Source organism: Argentina silus, assembly GCF_951799395.1.
Source record: "Argentina silus genome assembly, chromosome: 21".
Classification (NCBI taxonomy): Eukaryota; Metazoa; Chordata; class Actinopteri; order Argentiniformes; family Argentinidae; genus Argentina; species Argentina silus.
The window spans coordinates 4713099-4733023 of record NC_139675.1 but is presented as its reverse complement, the minus strand read 5'-3'; the positions used below and the strand labels follow the sequence as shown (position 1 = coordinate 4733023).

The 19925-nt window shown below is 45.5% G+C and overlaps 3 protein-coding genes across 5 annotated transcripts in view; 1 reads left to right on the top strand and 2 right to left on the bottom strand.

The window, feature by feature from the left end:
• galnt7 (UDP-N-acetyl-alpha-D-galactosamine: polypeptide N-acetylgalactosaminyltransferase 7) overlaps positions 1–11345 on the top strand; it is a 20021-nt gene extending 8676 nt beyond the window's left edge. The window contains exons 3-13 of one of the 3 annotated variants that reach the window (XM_083693252.1): positions 1876–2042; positions 3966–4096; positions 4216–4295; positions 4874–5056; positions 5430–5612; positions 6857–6974; positions 7247–7369; positions 7799–8017; positions 8760–8858; positions 9355–9483; positions 10234–11345. In XM_083693252.1, the coding sequence (XP_083549378.1) occupies positions 1876–2042; positions 3966–4096; positions 4216–4295; positions 4874–5056; positions 5430–5612; positions 6857–6974; positions 7247–7369; positions 7799–8017; positions 8760–8858; positions 9355–9483; positions 10234–10371 (1570 nt within the window). In that variant the 3' untranslated portion in view covers positions 10372–11345. The remainder of the gene's footprint in view (positions 1–1875; positions 2043–3965; positions 4097–4215; positions 4296–4873; positions 5057–5429; positions 5613–6856; positions 6975–7246; positions 7370–7798; positions 8018–8759; positions 8859–9354; positions 9484–10233) is intronic. The other 2 variants (XM_083693250.1, XM_083693251.1) reach the window with 2 other exon arrangements.
• A 1065-nt stretch (positions 11346–12410) lies between these two features.
• hmgb2a (high mobility group box 2a) lies at positions 12411–14696 on the bottom strand. The gene is made up of 5 exons (XM_083692925.1): positions 14624–14696; positions 13620–13781; positions 13300–13448; positions 13031–13205; positions 12411–12932 (listed from the first exon to the last, which is right to left on the bottom strand). The coding sequence occupies exons 2-5, from the start codon at positions 13767–13769 to the stop codon at positions 12756–12758; spliced, it is 651 nt and encodes a 216-aa protein (XP_083549051.1). The 5' UTR covers positions 13770–13781; positions 14624–14696; the 3' UTR covers positions 12411–12755.
• A 2613-nt stretch (positions 14697–17309) lies between these two features.
• Positions 17310–19615, bottom strand: LOC310821347 (scrapie-responsive protein 1-like). Its single transcript, XM_083693361.1, has 3 exons — positions 19561–19615; positions 18656–18902; positions 17310–18115 (listed from the first exon to the last, which is right to left on the bottom strand). Exons 2-3 carry the CDS (start codon positions 18889–18891, stop codon positions 18061–18063), a joined length of 291 nt encoding a protein of 96 aa, XP_083549487.1. The 5' UTR covers positions 18892–18902; positions 19561–19615; the 3' UTR covers positions 17310–18060.
• Between the last annotated feature and the right edge of the window lie 310 nt (positions 19616–19925).

Genomic DNA, 19925 nt, shown 5'->3' with positions numbered 1-19925 from the left:
TATGCTCTACCCACTGAGGCCCACAGGGCAGTAGGTCTTGGATTTAACAGCCCAGAAATAAAGTGACATATGGGACCTTGAGTCCTCTAAACGTGATTGACGTGAGGTGCTTCATCTGGACAGTGAGCTGTTTTGTAATGCACTCAATCTCTCTCTCTCTCTCTCTCTCTCTCTCTCTGTCACACACACACACCCCACCCACACTCAAACAATTACATTTACAATGCAAAACAAACCAATACATACACACACCTTTAGTACACACACACACACACACACACACACACACACACATACTCCACACACACACACCCACCCCATGTAGGGATCATACAAAGAGACCCATTTATTCACTAAATGCAATAATCCAACTTGATCAGGGAGAACAGGCTGACCTTTTGGTGGGATCTTAACTAGGCTCGGCCTAACCCGTCTCAAAGACTGCTGCTCTACACTGTTCTCACATCAGCCCAGCCCCAGACCAACCCAGAGACCCCCTCTGCTGCGCCATATAAAAACTGTTCCCAGTTCAGCCTGCTCCCGTCTCTCACGCCTGAATTCCACACCGCGCTGTCCATGTGTCGTCGCTCAGATTCCAGGGTCAAGTGACCTCAGAATTCCAGGAGTCGCAACACGCCGGCTTTTCCGTTCGCCCGCCCGCCTGCCTGACTGTCCGTGAGACACTCAAGAATATATTTTTTCTCCGGAGCTCAAAGCTGCTAAAAATAGCCTCTGTATGCCCTGCTACCAGTGTCCACCAGCAGCCTCCATCATTTCTCCATCATCTCCCCCTGGACTGAAGGAGTGTTGCTGCTGCTGGTGGATTCTGCCGGGCTGCTGCTGGTGGTGGTGGTGGTGGTGGTGGTGGTGGCTGGCTGGGAGCCCGGAGGTGACATGTGGCAATGAATACTGTGGCGGTAGAGCGGCTAGGATTTATAGGCTGAGGGAGAGCTCTGAGAATGAGGAAGTGAAACTGGGACACACTCACGCGCACTCACACTCACTCACACACACACTCACACACACACACACACACACACACACACACACTCACACTCACACACAGTGCCTTGCTAGAGGAAGCAAAAAGCAGGGCTGCCTTCCTGCCTCACAGATGGCCTGCTCTGCTGGGGGAGGGGAAGAGGGAGATGGAGGGAGCTGGGGGTGGGAGGGGGAGGGGTAGTGACTGCCACAGCACGGTGCTGCTAGCAGAGAGCTGTGTGTGGGGGATGCAATAGAGGGGGGGCTAAGCTAAGCCTTGGCTAACGCTGCCATGTGTTGGAGTGCATGGGGCTCAAGCGGCAGTTGCTATTGTGTGCTTGTAAGCTAAGCTAACCCAAGCTAGCTAGGGCTTTTCTGCGTTTGGTATGAGCTGCTATGGCAGATTTCAATGTGTTCCTGTGGTTCCTTGTTGTTGCACTTTGTGCTGTCTATCTAGGCTGCGGCTATTGTTCTACCCCCTCATTGTGAGGGCTGAATATGATTAGCTGATACAAAGGAGCGGAGGCTCTCCCAGCGTTAGCCTGTGGAAGTGTCCTCGGCCTTGTGCTTTCTAGCCACCACAGGGTTTACCCATGGTTCCCAAACGCACAACCTTTCAGATTCAAGATGTACCGTATGTACGCACGCCACACTCAATATAGCACTCTCTCCTCCCCCTCTCCATCATCCTCTCTTCTCTCCCTCTCTCTCTCCCTCTCCCCCCCCCCCCCTTTTCTCTCTCTCTCTCTCTCTCTCTCTCTCCCTCTCCCCCCCCCCCTTCTCTCTCTCTCTTCTCTCTCTCTCTCTCTCCCTCCCCCCCCCCCCCCTTCTCTCTCTCTCTTCTCTCTCTCTCTCTCCCTCTCCCCCCCCCCCCTTCTCCCTCTCTCCCCTCAGGTGTAAGTATTGGCACTATGATGAGAACCTGCTGACGTCCAGTATCATCATCGTGTTCCACAACGAGGGCTGGTCCACCCTGATGAGAACCATCCACAGCGTCATCAAGAGAACGCCGCGGCGCTACCTGGCCGAGATTGTCATGATCGATGACTTCAGCAACAAAGGTAACGCCCTCAAACTCACCAGTGGGGTTATGTGGGCCTGTGACTTGAATAACAAAGGTAGTCTCAAACTTGGACTCAAACACCAATGTGATTTGCTATCAGTGACTCAATTTATATCTTCAAATGGCCCCCGTTTTCAAATTCAGCCATGCCTGCAGATGACTGTTGGCCATGGGGACCCCCACCCTAATTAAATTGAACCATCACTCTGGAACAGCACTAGGCCTTTGTCATGTAAATCTCGCTGGCACTGAATAGCAAGGGAGAGGAGGCCATCATTGAGGCAATACCCAGACCCCCCCACGGCTCCCTCAGCCTGGCATTGTGAGCCCCAGCCCCAGCCCCAGCCCCAGCCCCAGCCCCAGCCCCAGCCCCAGCCCCAGCCCCAGCCCCAGCCCCAGCCCTAGCTTTAGTATTTCGTATTGTATGTGTGAGAGACTCGTCCAAAGAGAGGGGGTGGGAGGGTGGGGGGGGGACAGTGACGGCCTGGCTGGCAGTAGGTTGTGGAGAGCTCTGAGAACCCATCCGTAGTACCAGTCTCCCATTGCAAGGCTGTGGCGAGCCCCTCACCGCCTCCAACTGCACTCACACTGCTGCAAGAAAACAAGCTATTTAAGGTTTTCAAAAAAGAAAAGAAGCATTTGCACATAGATGAGGGTTGTTTTGTTGCAGTATAATCTGTGTTGCAGGCGGCAAGAATGCCATGACATACCGTTTGACTGGTTCCAGCAGTGGAAGCCATACACACCGAAGCCGTAACACCCTCTCTGATGAGGTGGTTTGCTGTAGATATTGAGCAGTTCCTTTTCATTTTCATTTTTTTACCTCCACACTTCACTCTTGCGTTACTCTGCTCCATGTTAATCTTTGTCTCATCCGTCCACAAGAGCTTTTTCCAGAACTCTGCAGGCTTTGTTAGTTACTTTTTAGCAAACCACAACACGGCCATCCTGTTTTCGTGGCTAACTAGTGGCGTGCGTCTTGCAGTGTGTAGCCTCTGTAGTTCTGCTGGTGACGTATTCTGCGGATGGTAGTATCTGGCTCATTCAGGCCTGCCTCCTGGAGAGTGTTGCTGATCTGTGGGATAGTTGGTTTGGGGGTTTTCTTAATCATGGTCAGCATTCTTTGGTCATCCGCTGTAGAAGTCTTTTGACGATTTCTGAGCTACCCAGCGCTTTCTTTCCTTTTAATGATGTTCCAAACTGTTTATTTTTGTAGGTTTAAGGCTTTGGGTATGTTTCTGATAGTTTTGTTCTGATATTTCACTGTACTGGTTTCATAATGGCTTCCTTGACTTTCATTGATGTCTCTTTGGTCCTCATGTTGACAGACACCAATATCAGACACCAAAGGCGAACACAAAGCCTAGAATCAATATTAGACATTGAGAGCTTTCCTATGACTGCACAAATTTTGTGACAGAACACATCTAACAAACCAGAAACACCTGTTAAGCCAAGTGTCGTGTCAACTTTTGAGTACCCTGAAATAGAGCAACTATGTATACAAAGTGTTGTCATTTCTGAACGGTGAAACCAATATGTACACACATACCATCAAATACAAGTTGATAAAGTAGAGATTATTAAGTAATTGTTTTATAGACCATCGTAAACGTTGTTATATCATGTTTATATTGGCGTGAGAGATTATTAAGTAATTGTTTTATAGACCATCGTAAACGTTGTTATATCATGTTTATATTGGCGTGACATCCAATGCGGCAAAGTACTAATAAAACTACTGTGACTACTATTGTATCTGATTTGACTGTCTCCGGCCTGAGCCTGGCCCGGGTCTGGCCCGGGTCTGGTCTGGCCCGGGTCTGGTCTGGCCCGGGTCTGGTCTGGCCCGGGTCTGGCCCGGGTCTGGCCCTCTCAGACACTAACAGAAGTCTATACCTCTGTCCCTCCCTCTCTCTAGTCCACCTGAAGGAGAGGCTAGAGGAGTACATTAAACAGTGGAATGGCCTGGTCAAACTCTACCGCAATGAGAAGAGAGAGGGGCTGATCCAGGCGAGGAGCATAGGGGCCCGCAAAGCCACCGTGGGACAGGTAGGATTAGACAAAAGACACAGTCATATACACTTATGAGCGTGTGTGTGTGTGTGTGTGTGTGTGTGTGTGTGTGTGCGCGTGCGCGCACTAAAGGTGTGTGTCCGTGTCCGCCCCAGGTGCTGATCTACCTGGACGCCCATTGTGAGGTGTCAGTGAACTGGTACGCCCCCCTGGTGGCCCCCATATCCAAGGACAGGTAGGAGCACTCGATGATCGAATCAAACTTTATTTCTACAGCACATTTCATCCATCTTTACAGGAAGAACATTGAAACAGACAGACGGCTGCGTGCCAGTCCCATCTCTCAGGGCTGTTTGTGTTCCTTTTATATCACTTTTATATTGAGTGCCTTTCACATCTCTGTTACTGTTCTAGGTTATGTATTGACTGTCGTAATCCATCCAAGCCTGCAAATTCAATGATCTTTTCAATATTGTGATTTGTAATTTTGCATTTCTCAGTCTATAGGCTGACAAGGAAATGAAAACATGCTGTAAGGTGACCCACAGTATAACTGTCATCTCATACACATTACATGTCTTTTCTGATGTTCATGTTAAAAACATTGATTTATAGATAGCAGGGGAGGCTGGTGGAGGTAGACACAGATGATGACCTCTAATCCTGGCAAACTACTGCCATGAAATGAAACTCTATTTTATGTCACACACACATACAATACAATGTGCTTTACGGGAAGAATCACTACAGCAGGCCTGCCCCACTGTGACGCCTGTTGTGTGTGTGTGTTCTGTTCTCGTTGCTTGTTTCCAGAATGGTTTGCACAGTTCCTTTGATAGATTACATAGACGGCAATGATTATACCGTCGAGCCCCAGCAGGGCGGCGACGAGGACGGGCTGGCCAGGGGAGCCTGGGACTGGAGTCTGCTGTGGAAGAGGGTTCCCCTCAGCAGCCGAGAGAAGGCTAAGAGGACACACAGGACCGAGCCCTATCGGTAAACACTGCTCAACCCAAACCATACCACGCATGCTCATCTAAAACACCACCTCTCTTGTTTTTGTTCCCCCCCACCCCACCCCCACCTGTCTGTGTGCTTCTGTGTGTGTGTGTGTGTGTGTCTGCGTCTGTGTCTGTGTGTGTGTGTGTGTGTGCGTCTCTGTGCGTGTGTGCGTCTGTGTGTGTGCATCTGTGTGTGTGTGTGTGTGTGCACGCATTTGGTGTGTGTCTGTGTGTGTGTACGCATCGTGTGTGTGTGTGTGCACGCATTTGGTGTGTGTCTGTGTGTGTGTACGCATCGTGTGTGTATGTGCGCGCACGTCCGCATGTGTTCTGCATGCCCCCCCATCCATCCCCTTCACCCCGTCCAGAACGGTCTCCACGGTGCCCCTTATAGACTCCATTCACGGCCAGACCTTCATCATTGACCCCCAGGGGGGCGGGGACAAGGATGGCTTTGCCCGCGGAGCGTGGGATTGGAGCATGCTCTGGAAGCGCGTGCCCCTCGGTAGCAAGGAGAAGCAGAAGAGATTAACTAGAACTGAGCCATATCGGTAATTCACCCCCTCTAACTCAAACCCCACCCCGGGGGGAGGGAGGGTACGAATGCTACAGCGGTGTGTGGAGTGTGTCAGTGTGCATGAGGTGGTGTTGTGACTGCGCAGGCTGCATGGACGGTGGGGTTTGCATGGTGTGCTCTTGGCTGAGGCCGGTCTTTGACGGCAGGCATCATTGACTACAGTACTCTGCTCTTTGGCACTACGACTTGGTGTTACGTTATTAGTTACATTAACATTGCATTAACATAGTCTACATTAACTATTCTAATTTCTAATGTTTCTAAAGTTCTGCCTCGTAGAACGTTAAATCTTTAATTATAAATACATTTTATAAAGACGTTTTACTAGCTCTTGATTGTGGTGTCACTCTGACATGAATTTGCTCCACTTTAATGTGTGCCAAATTTCCTGATATTAAATAAACGGCAATAAATGGCCTAAACAAATAAAAACAAGGACTCAATGAACACTAGCAACTACTAATAGTCCCTGATAACGTGGAAAAACATCACATTGCTTCAACAGTGCATTTCGAGTTCTTTACACTTTAATGGAAAACGTCACGGAATTCCCTACCTCCTTCTCTGCTCTCTGCCTCTCAGTTCCTCTAGGTGAGGTTCTCTCACCTTGAATCTCTTTTGTCTTCTCCACTTAATAGCCGACCAGCGACCACGTAGCTTAATTAATTAAGATATATAGTGAGGTTCCACTAGGGTGACTGATATTGGCATGATATTGGTCACTTGGATGGAGCACTCTTTGGGGCAGAGGTCTCTTCACAGTTCACATCTTTGTTCATACTTTGTACGTTTCCATATTCCATCATGTACTGTGGCCGTGTTTCCCCCTGCTACCTGTGGCTTTAGTCGAGCCTGGAAACAGACTGAATGTTGCTTCTTTCCACCTCCCTAAATATCAGTCTGGAATCTCTGTTGGAAACTATTTTGTCCACGTCGATAATGAGTGATGTGCAAAACAAATGTAGTCAGTGATTGGATCTAGAAACTTGCCCGCAGTTCCTCGAAGGAAACTGATTGGTCCAGTGGTACTCTAGCCGATCCAAACTCCGCCCATTCGGAGCAGTTGCAGACTGATGTCATTGAGGGGAATGAAAGGCTAAAAATTCAGTCTGGTCCCAGGCTTGTTCTTGTCTCCTCTGTTTGAGTTGTATAATGAACCCCCACTGGGGTCATGGGAGATGTAGTTCTGGTCCAGTCTGAGAGCTGTGTGTCCACCAGGTCTCCTGCCATGGCTGGCGGCCTGTTTGCCATCGAGAGGGACTTCTTCTTCGAGCTGGGTCTGTATGACCCAGGACTGCAGATCTGGGGAGGGGAGAACTTTGAGATCTCCTACAAGGTAACAGCCACAGAAATCAAATAAGAACATGGAATATCTCAGTGTATCGTAGAACTCTGAAATATCCCACAAGGTAAACTGTGGACACTAAGACCATATAAAGCTTCCTGGCATGTATTTGTGTGTGTGTATTTTTAGTCATACAGTTGTGCAAGTTAATATTCATGTCATTTTTTTTTTTTTGGGCCTCTATTTAGCTCCATAGCTTTGTGGTGGCATATTGACTCGCCAACCACGCCTGAGTAATTGGTGTCTGTCTCTGTCCTGCCCAGATTTGGCAGTGTGGCGGCCAGCTGCTGTTCGTGCCCTGTTCCCGCGTGGGCCACATCTACCGCCTGCAGGGTTGGCAAGGCAACCCGCCCCCGGCCCACGTGGGCTCCTCGCCCACACTTAAGGTCAGTGTTGCCAGTCTGGGTGCCCAGGCGCACGCTCACTGCCTGCGCCCACCCAGCCCTGGCACGTCACCCCCACCACCATAGCCCAGGATGGCGCTGGCGTCCTTTGCTCATCCACTTACTTTGATTCTAAGTCAACTAATAAGCTTCACCCTGGTCTTGTTATGGAAAGCTTCAAGGGTGACGAGATTGCATTTTGCATATTACACTCGTTAACACAACGTAAGCACCGCTGGTTTCTTTAGTGTTCCTTTCACCTTATCAGATGGTTGATGTTGATTGAATGTGTGGACAGTATGAGTGTATGGGTGTGTCTCTCTCCTGTGTAAAGCAGCTTGGCTCTCAGCCAGCGTCCTCCATACTCTCCGTTAATAAACACCACTCAGGGAGAGGTGTCCCAGTAACTGCTGTGTGTCGTGCTCCATCCAGAACTACGTACGCGTGGTGGAGGTGTGGTGGGACGAATACAAGGACTACTTCTACGCCAGCCGGCCTGAGACCCTCACGCTGGCCTACGGGGACATCAGCCAGCTCAAGAAGTTCAGAGAGGAGCATCGCTGTAAGAGCTTCAAGTGGTTCATGGAGGAAATCGCCTACGACATTCCCACACACTACCCACTGCCGCCCAAAAACGTCGAGTGGGGAGAGGTAGGCTACGATATATGTCATTGTTTCACTTCGATTTCTTCTTAGACACGGCGCAGAGGCCCCCAAATCCACACCCAGGGTTGCCATAACAAAACATTTTCTAGTGAGTTCTATGGAATTCAAAACGTTTTAGGTTTTAGGGCAAAATAGAGTCAGTTCCCCCCTATTCAACGGTAGGTGAAAGACACTCAGGTCTTTTAGCTTATTCCTCAGATTCAAGATTCTTTATTCGTCACGTGCATACAAGTACACAGTGAAATGCAAAAGTGACAGTGCCACAGAGTAGTGCAACAATAAGTTTTAAAATAGAATGAAATAAAATAGAAGTAATATAAACAGTGGTATAAACAGTATATATATCCATAGCTCATTCCTTTTATTACATGGGAGGTTTTAGTTGACCATGCATTGTTCTCTGCAGTCCTCACATGTTGTTACTGTTTGAACCTCCATGGCTGTGATATTTTTACCCTATAATGTTTTGTCTCGTCTTTTTTAACTTTATTGTTTTTTTTTCTTTATTGCTTTTTTTTTTTTTCCTTATTGCTTTTTTAACTTTTATTTATTTAATGTTCTGTGATGCGCACTGTGTTGCCTCTGTGTATCAAATGTGCTATAGAAGATTTGATTGATTTGATTTGTTTTGATCGGCCATATTTTGATTTTGGTGAAAATCCTATTGGAGAGAGAATTGTGTTATGGGCCTGGGGAGAGTATGTTTGACCTCCTGCTGTTGTCTCAGGTTCGAGGGTATGAGACCAGCTACTGCATAGACAGCATGGGCCACACCAATGGAGGCACTGTGGAGATTGGACCCTGTCACAGGATGGGAGGAAACCAGGTAGGACTTGTGTGGTCCTCTGTGGCTCAGTTGGTAGAGCATGGCGCTAACAACGCTTAGGTTGTGGGTTTGATTCCCGCTGGGACCATATATACTGAAATGTATGCACTCACTGCAATGTAAGTCGCTTTGGATAAAAGCGTCAGCTAAATGGCATATATTATATTACTTTTGTAAACACACTTTCTTTATTATGATGCTGATGGATGAAAAGAGAGAGTGCAACCATGCTTTAAGGCACATTTTAGCAACGTGTATCCAAGTACAGTACACACATCACCAGCAAAGGGTTTTATACATTTCCGTCATGATAATACCAATAGAATAACAAACTCATTAGAAAAATCACCTGTACAACGCTTCAATTATAAGATCAATAATACAAATATATGCCATTTAGCTGAAGCTGTTATCCAAAGTGACTAACATTGCAGTGAGTGCGTACATCTTTCAGTATACACGGTCAGACTTGGTACTGACAGCCTTGTGTCTTCAGCTCTTCAGGATCAATGAGGCCAACCAGCTGATGCAGTACGACCAGTGTTTGACCAAAGGCACAGACGGGTCGTCTGTCATCATCACACACTGCAACATGAATGAGAACACGGAGTGGCGCTACTTCAAGGTAAGCACACGGTGGCATGGAGGCTGGAGGCTGGAGGCTGGAGGCTGTGAAACGGGTGTCTATATTGGGATCTGTGGTGAGGCCAGCCTCAGGTGTGGCAGGCGTTGTGGGTTCAAGTTGACCTCTTAAACCAGCTGCACAAGTTATGGTGAGAATTGGAGGGCGGTATACGTCTAGTGCAATGAATCCAAATAAATGAAGAACAGAATAATGTGTTGCTCAAGTTATCTTTTAAATGTGATGTTGTACAAGTCTACAGCACACAGCTGTATGGTCTCTTCTTGCAATTCTTGGCAGATTATGATGTTTCTCCTTACCAATAATTTTATGTTTGAACATATTTTCTGAATAAATGAACTTATAGTTTGCTTGTTTTTTGTGATCAATAATATAATTTTCAACTAGGGAGAGAAAGGGGGAGTTCATATTATACATATCAGAATCAGAATTCTTTTATTTGGCCAAGTATATTTGCACATACAGGAAATTGACTTGGTGAGGTTGGTGGCATGGACATAAAAAAACAATATAAAAAAAAAAAACATTATATAAGCAAATATTAACAGAAAATGTGCCAAAGAAGCAAAATATTAACAAAATAGCAATAAGAAATTTACAAAATAGAACAATAAAACAATATATTTTCTAGGCTGTGCGAGGCTAAGTGGCAGCGAGGCTGGAGGCTGTGGAACGGGTGTCCTCTGATGGCTCCATTACATTGATGTTGAATGTGTTTGTCGTCCCACGCAGGACCTCCACAGGTTCACGCACGTTCCCACTGGGAAATGCCTGGACCGCTCGGACGTCCTCCACAAAGTCTTCATAGCCGACTGTGACACCATCAAGAGCACTCAGAAATGGGAGATGAACAATATCGTAGCGGTGTAAGGCTAACGTACTGGAGCTCTCCAACGGGACTCGAACCCCCTGTTTCACTGCAGCATCAAGAGGTTGTGTGCAGGTTGTACATACTGATGTTGAGAACTGTGCTCTCAGTCTTCTCCCTCTCATGATACTCCATACACACTCTCATTCATACACACACACACACACACACACACACACAAACACACACAAGGATGATGGATTTTTTCCCGTAGTAGAAGATGTTTACATGCTCTCTTCGCTGTCTTTTTCATCATAGCGGGCTCTTGGGGATTTTGCTCAGGGGGTCAGACAACATTTTTCTAACAAACAAAAACAAAAAAAAACTTTATTGTTGGTGGAGGGTTCTGTGATCGGTGTGTAAACTTCAACAATCCACAACCACTAGTAGTCTGGGTGAACTGCCCCCCGGTTGGTTGGGGTACTAGGGATCCCACGTTTGTGAAAGCTGCAATATATGGATTCATGTCCACTCATACTCTTGTTCAAATATGATCAAGCGTTAACACTGGATGTCTTCATGACATGTGAAAGCACTTCAATGATGTTGGTCATTGGCATAGTGAAGGCTTGAATTTAAAATATTGTGGCTCTTGTAGATGGTGAATTTCATTGAGTAAAAAATAAGGGGAGGGTTGGGTTTTTTTATTTATTTTTTCAATTGCACATATCCAGCTTGGTATAGGGGGGCAAATGAGCAAGCAGTATGTTATGATGAGGACAAAGAAACCAGAGTCAGACAACAGCTTTTGTTCAAAGCAAAATGAAGAAAATTATTTATTTTCTTTGTGGGTATGATCTGATTGATTGATTGTGTATGCAATTTTTGTATGATGTACATAGATTTATTTCTAAATGTAACATTTTGAGATATGCAGTGGGCCTTGAATGAAGGTGTAAATATCTAACTTATAAAAAAAAAATATATGGGCTCTAACTGTTTTCTCATGGAAATAAAATCAACATTTTTACCACAACAGCATTCCCTGAAATGTCTTATACAAAGAATGTTTGTTTCTTTCGTCCCTGAGGCTTAGAATGATCAAAGGGTAGTGGTGTTACTGGTTTAAAATGGTTCGTGTGTTTAGTTCATAGCAGCCATGTTGTGTTACTCTCACTCATCTATGTTGAGCACACAACTTTATGGTGCTCCAAGGCTTGCTAAACCCCACATATTGGGGCCATCTCCAGATTACTGATGTAACAGGCTTTAAGCGCCCATGGCCCTACTAAAATAAAGCCCTCAGACCCGTCTTGTTTTGACTCAGACTGAAATGTCGCCATCAAAGGCGGTAAAAGGAGAATCAGTGCGCTGGCCTTGGCCTGCATGCCCAGAACATTGGTGTATTGTGATGTCATACAACGTTACCTTCCACCAGAACCAAGACTCGTACTCTGAGGACCGTCAAGACACTGCAACAGTACAGTTGACCTGACGTACCATGGCCTTGTCTGAAAGCTTATACTGCCTATTGTTTCCTTCAACTATCTACTACATACTAACCATACTGTAAAAAGGATCCAGTATGTGACAAATTCCAACATTTCATTCATACTGAGCACCAGTCGTCTGCAAATCAACCATGTTGTTAATAATTTATTCAGTTTCACTACTGCCCACGTCCCTTACCTGCTCCATTGAATTCTGGGACTAAGTCAGGACTTCCTGAATAGTGCAGTGAAGGTGACCGGCGTCTTGACATTTTACATACTGCAAAACTTTCTCATCATGCATACTGAAAACACCTACTAAATGGGTCACAGTATTAACTCACATGACCCAGGTTAATCATTAAACTACCAATGATTAATACATGTTATTAATGGACAATAGTCTGCCAATAAGTGGAGAACAAGCCAGACTGATCATGATCAAAGTTTTTCAAAAACTAATTTTCTTCACTTAAGGATATTTAATGCGATTCAGCAGTGTGAAGTGAACAGGCTGCCTTTAATCTAGTCTTCTGCTATACTCAGCACATGCTAGTTAAATCAGTAATCTCTCCACAAGAGTACATCAGGGTTATTAATGAGACAGGTGGTTAATCATAATATACAAAATTTTATTATAAAAAAAACATTCTACACGGAAACAGTTTAGCTCCACGTTAAAAATGGTTGCGAACTTTTACTACACATTTTTCCTTGTTTTCTTAAAATGGCAGTGGAAACAATATAGCGGAGAAAAATAACAAATATCACCACTATCCAAGACAAAAAAAAAGCAGTGCTTCAAGAAAATCAGCCGTTAAAATTTACAAAACAGCACATGGACCTCCGTATGTATTGAAGCCCTGCACATCACTGTACATGTTCCAATACATTGTTACAAATTTCATTTTAGGTTCACATTGTTTTGTAAATACTCCAGCTCAAGTTCAGGCAGTTTAGTCATCATCCTCATCATCGTCATCATCATCATCCTCGTCTTCCTCCTCATCATCGTCATCATCATCGTCGTCATCCATTGGCTCTGCCTTCTTAGGGGCTGGCCTGCCAGGTCCGCTCTTCTTGCCAGGGGCAGCCTTGGCAGTGCCTTCCTTGGCACGGTAGGCAGCAACATCCTACAAATAAACAAAGTATTATTATTAGGCAACTGTGATTTCAGGTTTCACACCAAGGAGTAGCAAGACTTCTCTCGCTGCAATTAAGTGGAGCGTACCTTTTCGTATTTCTCCTTCAGCTTTCCGGCCCTCGCCTCATAAGGGATCTTGTCCTTGGGAGTCTGTCTGCCCCACAGCTCACCAAGCTTCTTGGCAATGTCTCCAATGGAGATGCCGGGGTGTTCGCCCTTGATCTTGGCGCGGTGGTCACCACAGAAAACGAAGAACGCAGATCTGTTGGACAAAGGTTGGGGCGTTTAGTTTCAAACAGACCAAAATGGGGTGTCTGCATAATCCAAAACAAGTTAAGTTAAACTGCAGTACTTACGGTGGCCTCTTGGGGGCATTGGGGTCCTTCTTTCTCTTCCCTCCCTTCGTTCCTTTAGGCGGCACGTAGCCCTTCATCTCCCTTTCGAAACGAACCTTGTCGCCTTTGGCCAAGTCCTCAAACTTCACCTTCTCCTTTGCGGACATTGTCTGGGAAAACATATAGAATAGATACATGTTATTAATACCACCACCATTTGCTGAAGTGACATGCTGCAACTATTGCCTAGCACAGCTTTGTCCCTCCTCTTGTTGTTTTTGTCGAGATCAAGCCCATCCCCCGGAAAAACAAAACTTCAACATGGCCACCTCGGAACTTACCCTCCACCTCTCCGAACATTTCTTGGAGAACTCGGAAAAGTTCACTGACGTGCCAGGGTGTTTCTTCTTGTGTTCCTCTCGGCATGTCTGGACAAAGAAGGCATAGGAGGAGGTCTTTCCTCTGGGCTTGTTAGGATCTTTACCCGGCATGGCTGCAATATTCTGGAAATTAAATAAAACGTTAAAGTGAGAAAAACGTAATTGCCGCTCACGTAAAACTACACGAATATAACCACCGTTAACGAGACGCTGTGCCCCAACTTATAAACCACACAGACAGCCAAGGACGTTAACACGCACTAATCCGATCAAGTTCCTGCTTCGTTGTGACCATACGGCCGGGACAATAAGCATTCCTCCATTTTGTTTCCCGCCTAAACCAATTCCAGTGCCAAAGTTGATCATAAAAGCTCAAAATGACCATCTAAGCACAACTAAATCCGTGATCTACACTAGACATTTCATTACTGCGTAAAGACTGAGTAGCGATCCTCAAATTCATTTCAGCGAGTTGTTCGAAGTTACAAAGAGGCCGCTAACGTAAGCTAGGCTACTCCAGTCAGGCAATGGCTTCCAAGTCTTGAATGCATCGTGCAACTCGGCTAACTAGCCAGTTAGCACGATTGTAGCGGGTTAGCTTAGAAAAAGCGGGGAATCAAATATTGTTTCTGAGAAAAAGTTCTGACAAATCTAATGTTTTAACTCGCTTTAACATTATTTGTAACAACAATGACCCAACAAAGTATCAAATCAAGTTTGATGATGACTACCACTGCTAGCTAGCCTAGCAAACTGAGCCCACATTTCTCGATCAATCCGCCTTACTAGTTTGCGAGCAAATTTTGCTAGCTGTGTAACATTGTACAAAATTGTAAACAATCACAAATCCGTAAAGCATACAAACAAATATATTCATAGGTGTTCAAGCATGTACCTACAACACAATTTAAGTCTACAAATTACACATATTTCACATTGTTAGGAGACCTGAAGTCTGTTCTCACCGTATATTCAGCCACACAAGATGCGATGAGTGGGGATCCTAACTTCTTCTCACTGTTTTGTCAGTGGATGTCGGGCCGCACGAACTTGATTAAAATGTGTAGGTGGCTCCTCCCTCCCGTCGTTCGGTTGGCTAGACGTAAGCATTCAAATTCGAATCAGGGCCGCAGGGTGAACGCGTTGCTTGGATTGGCTTAACATATGCGTGCTCAGAACAGCATGGTTGTCTGTAGCGCCTCTTTGTGGCGCTCCAATGATTGGTCAAAGCGGGGATTTAAATCAGACGGCGCCAAAACCTATATGTTTTTGATGGGGGGATGTGTATCCGATACTCTGCTACTGGCAAAGCCTCGTGTGTTATTACCTCCAGCCCCGAAGTGTATCGTTTGATAAGCAACATGTGAGCTGATCCATACAGCCGCCAGTGCATTATTGTCGGTGGCTCATGATACAGGAAGTAAACAATCATGGGAAAACACATATGAGTGATAGAGAGAGTAGTAGCCTAAAGATACATCAAATCAGAAGTTTCATTTCTTAGAAATACATTAAAATGACCACGCAATCTTGATGCTACAATTCACTGTGTTGCTCACAGTCTCATAAGTTGCAATGTTTCCTTGTGTTTCAACACAGTCTAGCCAGTAATGTTGTCGCAACAAGCACAATCTCATTGTACAACGGCAGGGGCACAATAGCACAGCGGGGCGACAGCTGTCAGCTGCGTGCCGATGCGACCCCAGTGTGGTCCCACGCCATGTGGTGCTCTACAAGACGCATAATACTTCAGCCAATGTCTCTGCAAAATAAAGCCACGCCACGCGACCTGAGCCTTTTTCACTCTAGCTGAGCAACATCGTAATACGGGACCAACTCGGCTAGATAGCCTACCGTCTATGGTCATTATTATTATCTGTAATCAATACCATATTCATTCCCGCGACAAATGTACACAAATATGCCACTGATTAGAGACAACAAAGCAATGTTGTTGGACATGTTTTCCCTCGAACAAGCAAACGATTAGCTACTGTTTTGTTCAGAGTGTAGGCCTATCACATGTGTCCATGGTGATTAAGTAGACGATCTTTCCCTACAGGTGTGGAGGAATTGAGCTCGAACGTGAATTGCACGTCGTCGTGGGTAAATAGGCTACATGTATGGGCTAAAAGAACGTGTGTCTACTGGTAGACTAATCGTGAAAACGAATTTATAAAATAAGAAGAACATCGAATTAGGGACTATGAAGGCATATCAAAAAGAGACGGCAGAAGGAGGTGAATATTTCTCTTTCGTTCCCGACTTCGGAGTCAGGTGCTCCTTCCCAGGTGCATTCCTCCTCGTTTTTTTCATTCTCTCACGGGGCCGTGGAACTGGAGCAAGTCTGCTCAAACCGGTTCCAGTGTGTCACTTGGAGAGGGAAAACAGAGAATAGGGCTGTTGGGGTTGTATGTCAAGATTGACTGTGTCTTCTCTCCCTCAGGCCCCACGGCCCCAGCTGCTCCAGTGTCGAAGTGCCAAACCGTCCATGTTGTCACTGTTTGAATGCCACCCCAGCAGCTGCACTTTAGTGGAAGGGAGGATTCATACGGCCTGATGAGCCCAAGGTATAACTTATAACCAAGGTACAAATGCTACTAGAGTCTTATTACTTGTCAGCTATAGTGTGCTGTAACATATAGGCACGTATTTGTTATGTTCATGTGATCTCCCTCTGGGCAAAATTGAATGTCAAGCACATAACGGTTTTCAGTGGTGCAGTTTAACTTGTTCTTCAACTGTAGTCACAGCTAAATAAAATGGATTCAACTTTGCGTTCCCTTGAACGTTTCTCATCAAACCCCCACCCCAAGTGAGAAATTAGGGCATAAGACAAAAGATATGATGCACCTTTAGCATGTTCAAGCCCCTCTTAGCCTCATCAACCCTGTTGTTCGAACCAGTTCGGGCCCCGCAAGCAAAAGAAGCATTAGCATGAAACTGTAAGCCCCCCAACTGGTCACCCATCCAGCCAACTGAAACAACAGCCTCACATACCCTCACACACCCACTGGGCTTTGAGGACACATTCAAGGCTGGATGTTCATTGTGGTGAGTAGATGACTTGTCCACAGGGTGTCCACCAGAGGTGTAAAGAGGTCTGGTTGCTCAATTGCTCTGTAATTGTCGTCACCGCCAGCCCCAAGCTTTGGAATAGAGGTTGAAGAGATGGTGCTCAACCGCACCAGTGATAATGCATGTAGTTGCAGATTTATATAAAAGCTTATATGGCTGTAGAGAAAAAGGATATCAAATGTGTTGCATCACATGTGGTTGTGGTTGTTGTTGTTGTTGTTGTTGTTGTTGTGATGTCTGAAGGATGATGAGATGATAATCGGATGGAATGCACTGTGTCTTGTGCAACTTATACCAAGCACTTTATTGCACATGTGCATTCCACTTCAGTACTTTTACTTCAATGTCAACTAAGTGTCCTGTACTGTATATCCCATTAGTGTTATTCTTGATTCAGTTTGTTAACTTTGAATGGATTCTGTTTTATGTATGTCTATCTTCTATAGGCCTAAACTATTGACGTCATGTTTTTGTTACTGGCTTGCAAGAGCCACATGGAAAAAAAAAAAAAAGAAACTGAAACAACTTCACGGAAATTAACACTCTCACAAACGTTGTTATAATGGCATGTTATTGTATAGTACATTAAGAGTACAGTAAGAGATGTCATGGAGCCATGTTCCAACCGGTTATAGCTGCTCCACCAGTCTAGGTTACATGTAGTCTTGTATGAGTTATTAAAACTAACACTCTGGGAAGGTTTCTTTCATGTTCACACCCTGTATCAAAGTATTCAGGACTTCCAGTACTCGTTCTTAAGTTCCCACTCCAAAGTGGTCACCACAACATCACATGTTATGATACTCCTATGAGTGTCTCCTCCTATGAGTATACTCTTATGAGTGACAATTTACTGTTAAAATAGCTTCTCAAGCAATGGCACATGTTTTGCTATTTAATAATGGTTGTTGATACAACTGAATACAAATATGTTGTATAGCTATTATGGCAAGAGAAGTCAGACCTGTTTCCTCTTGGGCAAAAGCACTGAGCATACATCATTGTTTTGGCCAAATTAAACATTCATATCATCAAATAAATGAGTTATATTTAGTCTCAATTAAACCAAAATATAATTCATTTATTTGATGATATGAAGAATGTGAAGGAGGCCTTAAAAGTGCTTTAAGGGCTGTGTGCTTAGCCTCCAGACTTCAAATCCACATCTAGGCCTTGATCACAGCAGTCTTGTTGTTGGGAATGATGAGATGCATTTCATTGCATTGGTGTCTGGCTGGATGGCCATGACCCCAACCTAAGCCCCTCCCCTCTCATCATTTTACTCCAGAAGTTGCCATTCTTAATCTTCATTCAGCCTGATGGCTCAAAAGGTTTTGCATGGAATCACAAAGGAGATCTTTGGTCCGAAGAAGATGTCCCTGAAACAACATAAAAAACATATGTTGAGCAAAATAGTTCAAATTCAAAAGCTTTATTTATTTTTTCCCCATGGCTTACAATTGACAGGGCATCACACACAAAACACAACAAAATACTGTACATCATACCACAGAGAATCCTGCTCTACTCAACCAACAGGTGTATTGGACAAAGCAGGATCCAATTGGCTCCCTGTCTGTTTACATGAGCAAAGGCTGTGGTGTACACAGTGTGAATGACCTTTTAACTGACCAGGGGAACAGCAGTCAACCCCACCACACGCCTCAGGCACACATGTGCTCGTATTAATAGGTGGCTTATGATAACCACAATGTAGGCAGTGTTCACATGCAGCCCGTGACTGGATCCTATTCGTCCCCAGCTATAATCAGCGCCTGCCAGCCGGCCCTGGCCAAGGCACAAGGCGCCCTGCCACAGAGCCATCCTCTGTCTTTACAGAGCTTATTTTTGTTTTACCCCCTATTGGCTTTGCACAGCAGTAGCACTGCCACCTAGTGGCGGAGGTCAAGCAGTACTACCTGGGGCAGCAGAGCAACTCGCTGAAGTTGCAGTAGCAGACCATGTCACACTTGTTGCCCTCCCAGAAGTGGTTCTGCAGGGAGTCGATGGGTCGGATCTGTTCTACGCCGTCCGCCACGCTGTGGCAGTCCCTGTCCTTCAGGACCTTCTTGTAGCAGGACCAACGGTGGGACGGAAGGGCGCGACAGCCCAGCAGTCCCACCAAGAGAATAGCAGCCAGGAGGAACGCCTTCATTTTTGATTAATCTGTTGATAAGAAGATAATGATAATAATGAAATTGGATGTCAGGATTTGCAGCTCTGGGGGGTGGGGGGTGGGGTGGGGGTGGTGGTGGTGGTGGGGGGGGGGGGGTCTCTAAATGTTTAAATCATCTCTAATCATCGTAAATCTGGAGTGATTTCTCTCAAGTCATAACAGCCTATCAGATGGTAACTTGTAATGTAATCCACTGCACTGTATAAATAATGAGCGTTTATTGTACAGAACTGCTAACCCTAACTCTAACCCTAACTCTAACCCTAACCCTAACCCTAACTCTAACCCTAACCCAATATTATCACTATCATCAAACATTTCAAAACTGTCAATCAATTTGAACGAGTGATGCAATACACATATATATATTGAAATCTAATACATACATTCTAATACATACATACATACTAAATGACAGTTTTCACCTTGAATAGTAGACTCAATGTTATCGACAGTCATCCATCTCGGTGTTACGTAATAGTCACTCATTCCAAAGATTCTCACGTGAAATGAGGCACATCCAATGAAAACACTTTTCACCGAGGTTAGATACACTGGATCAATTCTGAATAATAATAACCCACCGTCATCATTACATGTTGAGCCACATTATGTGACGCTGTTTGGACTGGTTAAATGAGCCCTTACCTTTAGAAGTGCTTTCCTCTGGAAGGGTCGTGTAGCTTGTGAGCAGCTCTCTTTGGGGCGCATGAGTCTGTATGCAGCAGCAACAGAAGCGTCTTTGTCCGCCTGTACCCCACGGTTGGACTGACTGGTCCCTCTCTCTCTCCCCTCCACTCCGCTGCTGCCCACAGTCATAACCAGGGGCATTGACTAAGTCAGCGGTGCAGCGACCAAAATAACCTTCCCCTGCGCAGAGGGCTAAGAGGCCAGCGCGGGTAGGTGCTGTGATGCTAACCCACAGGCTCCTGCTGATTCACATCATGTAAGCTGTGGAAAAGTACATGGACTGACTCTGAACCTGAACTTGAACCTGAACATGTACTGTGCAT

Bases quoted from the DNA above. Each gene is read 5' to 3' on its own strand.
- hmgb2a (XM_083692925.1), bottom strand. From the start codon at position 13,769: ATGCCGGGTAAAGATCCTAACAAGCCCAGAGGAAAGACCTCCTCCTAT. The intron at 13,206-13,299 runs GTAAGTACTGCA...TTTGTCCAACAG, and splicing joins AATGCCCCCAAGAGGCCACC to ATCTGCGTTCTTCGTTTTCT. The intron at 12,933-13,030 runs GTACGCTCCACT...GTTTATTTGTAG, and splicing joins TGAAGGAGAAATACGAAAAG to GATGTTGCTGCCTACCGTGC.
- LOC310821347 (XM_083693361.1), bottom strand. From the start codon at position 18,891: ATGAAGGCGTTCCTCCTGGCTGCTATTCTCTTGGTGGGACTGCTGGGC. The intron at 18,116-18,655 runs GTAGTACTGCTT...ATGTTGTTTCAG, and splicing joins GAGTTGCTCTGCTGCCCCAG to GGACATCTTCTTCGGACCAA.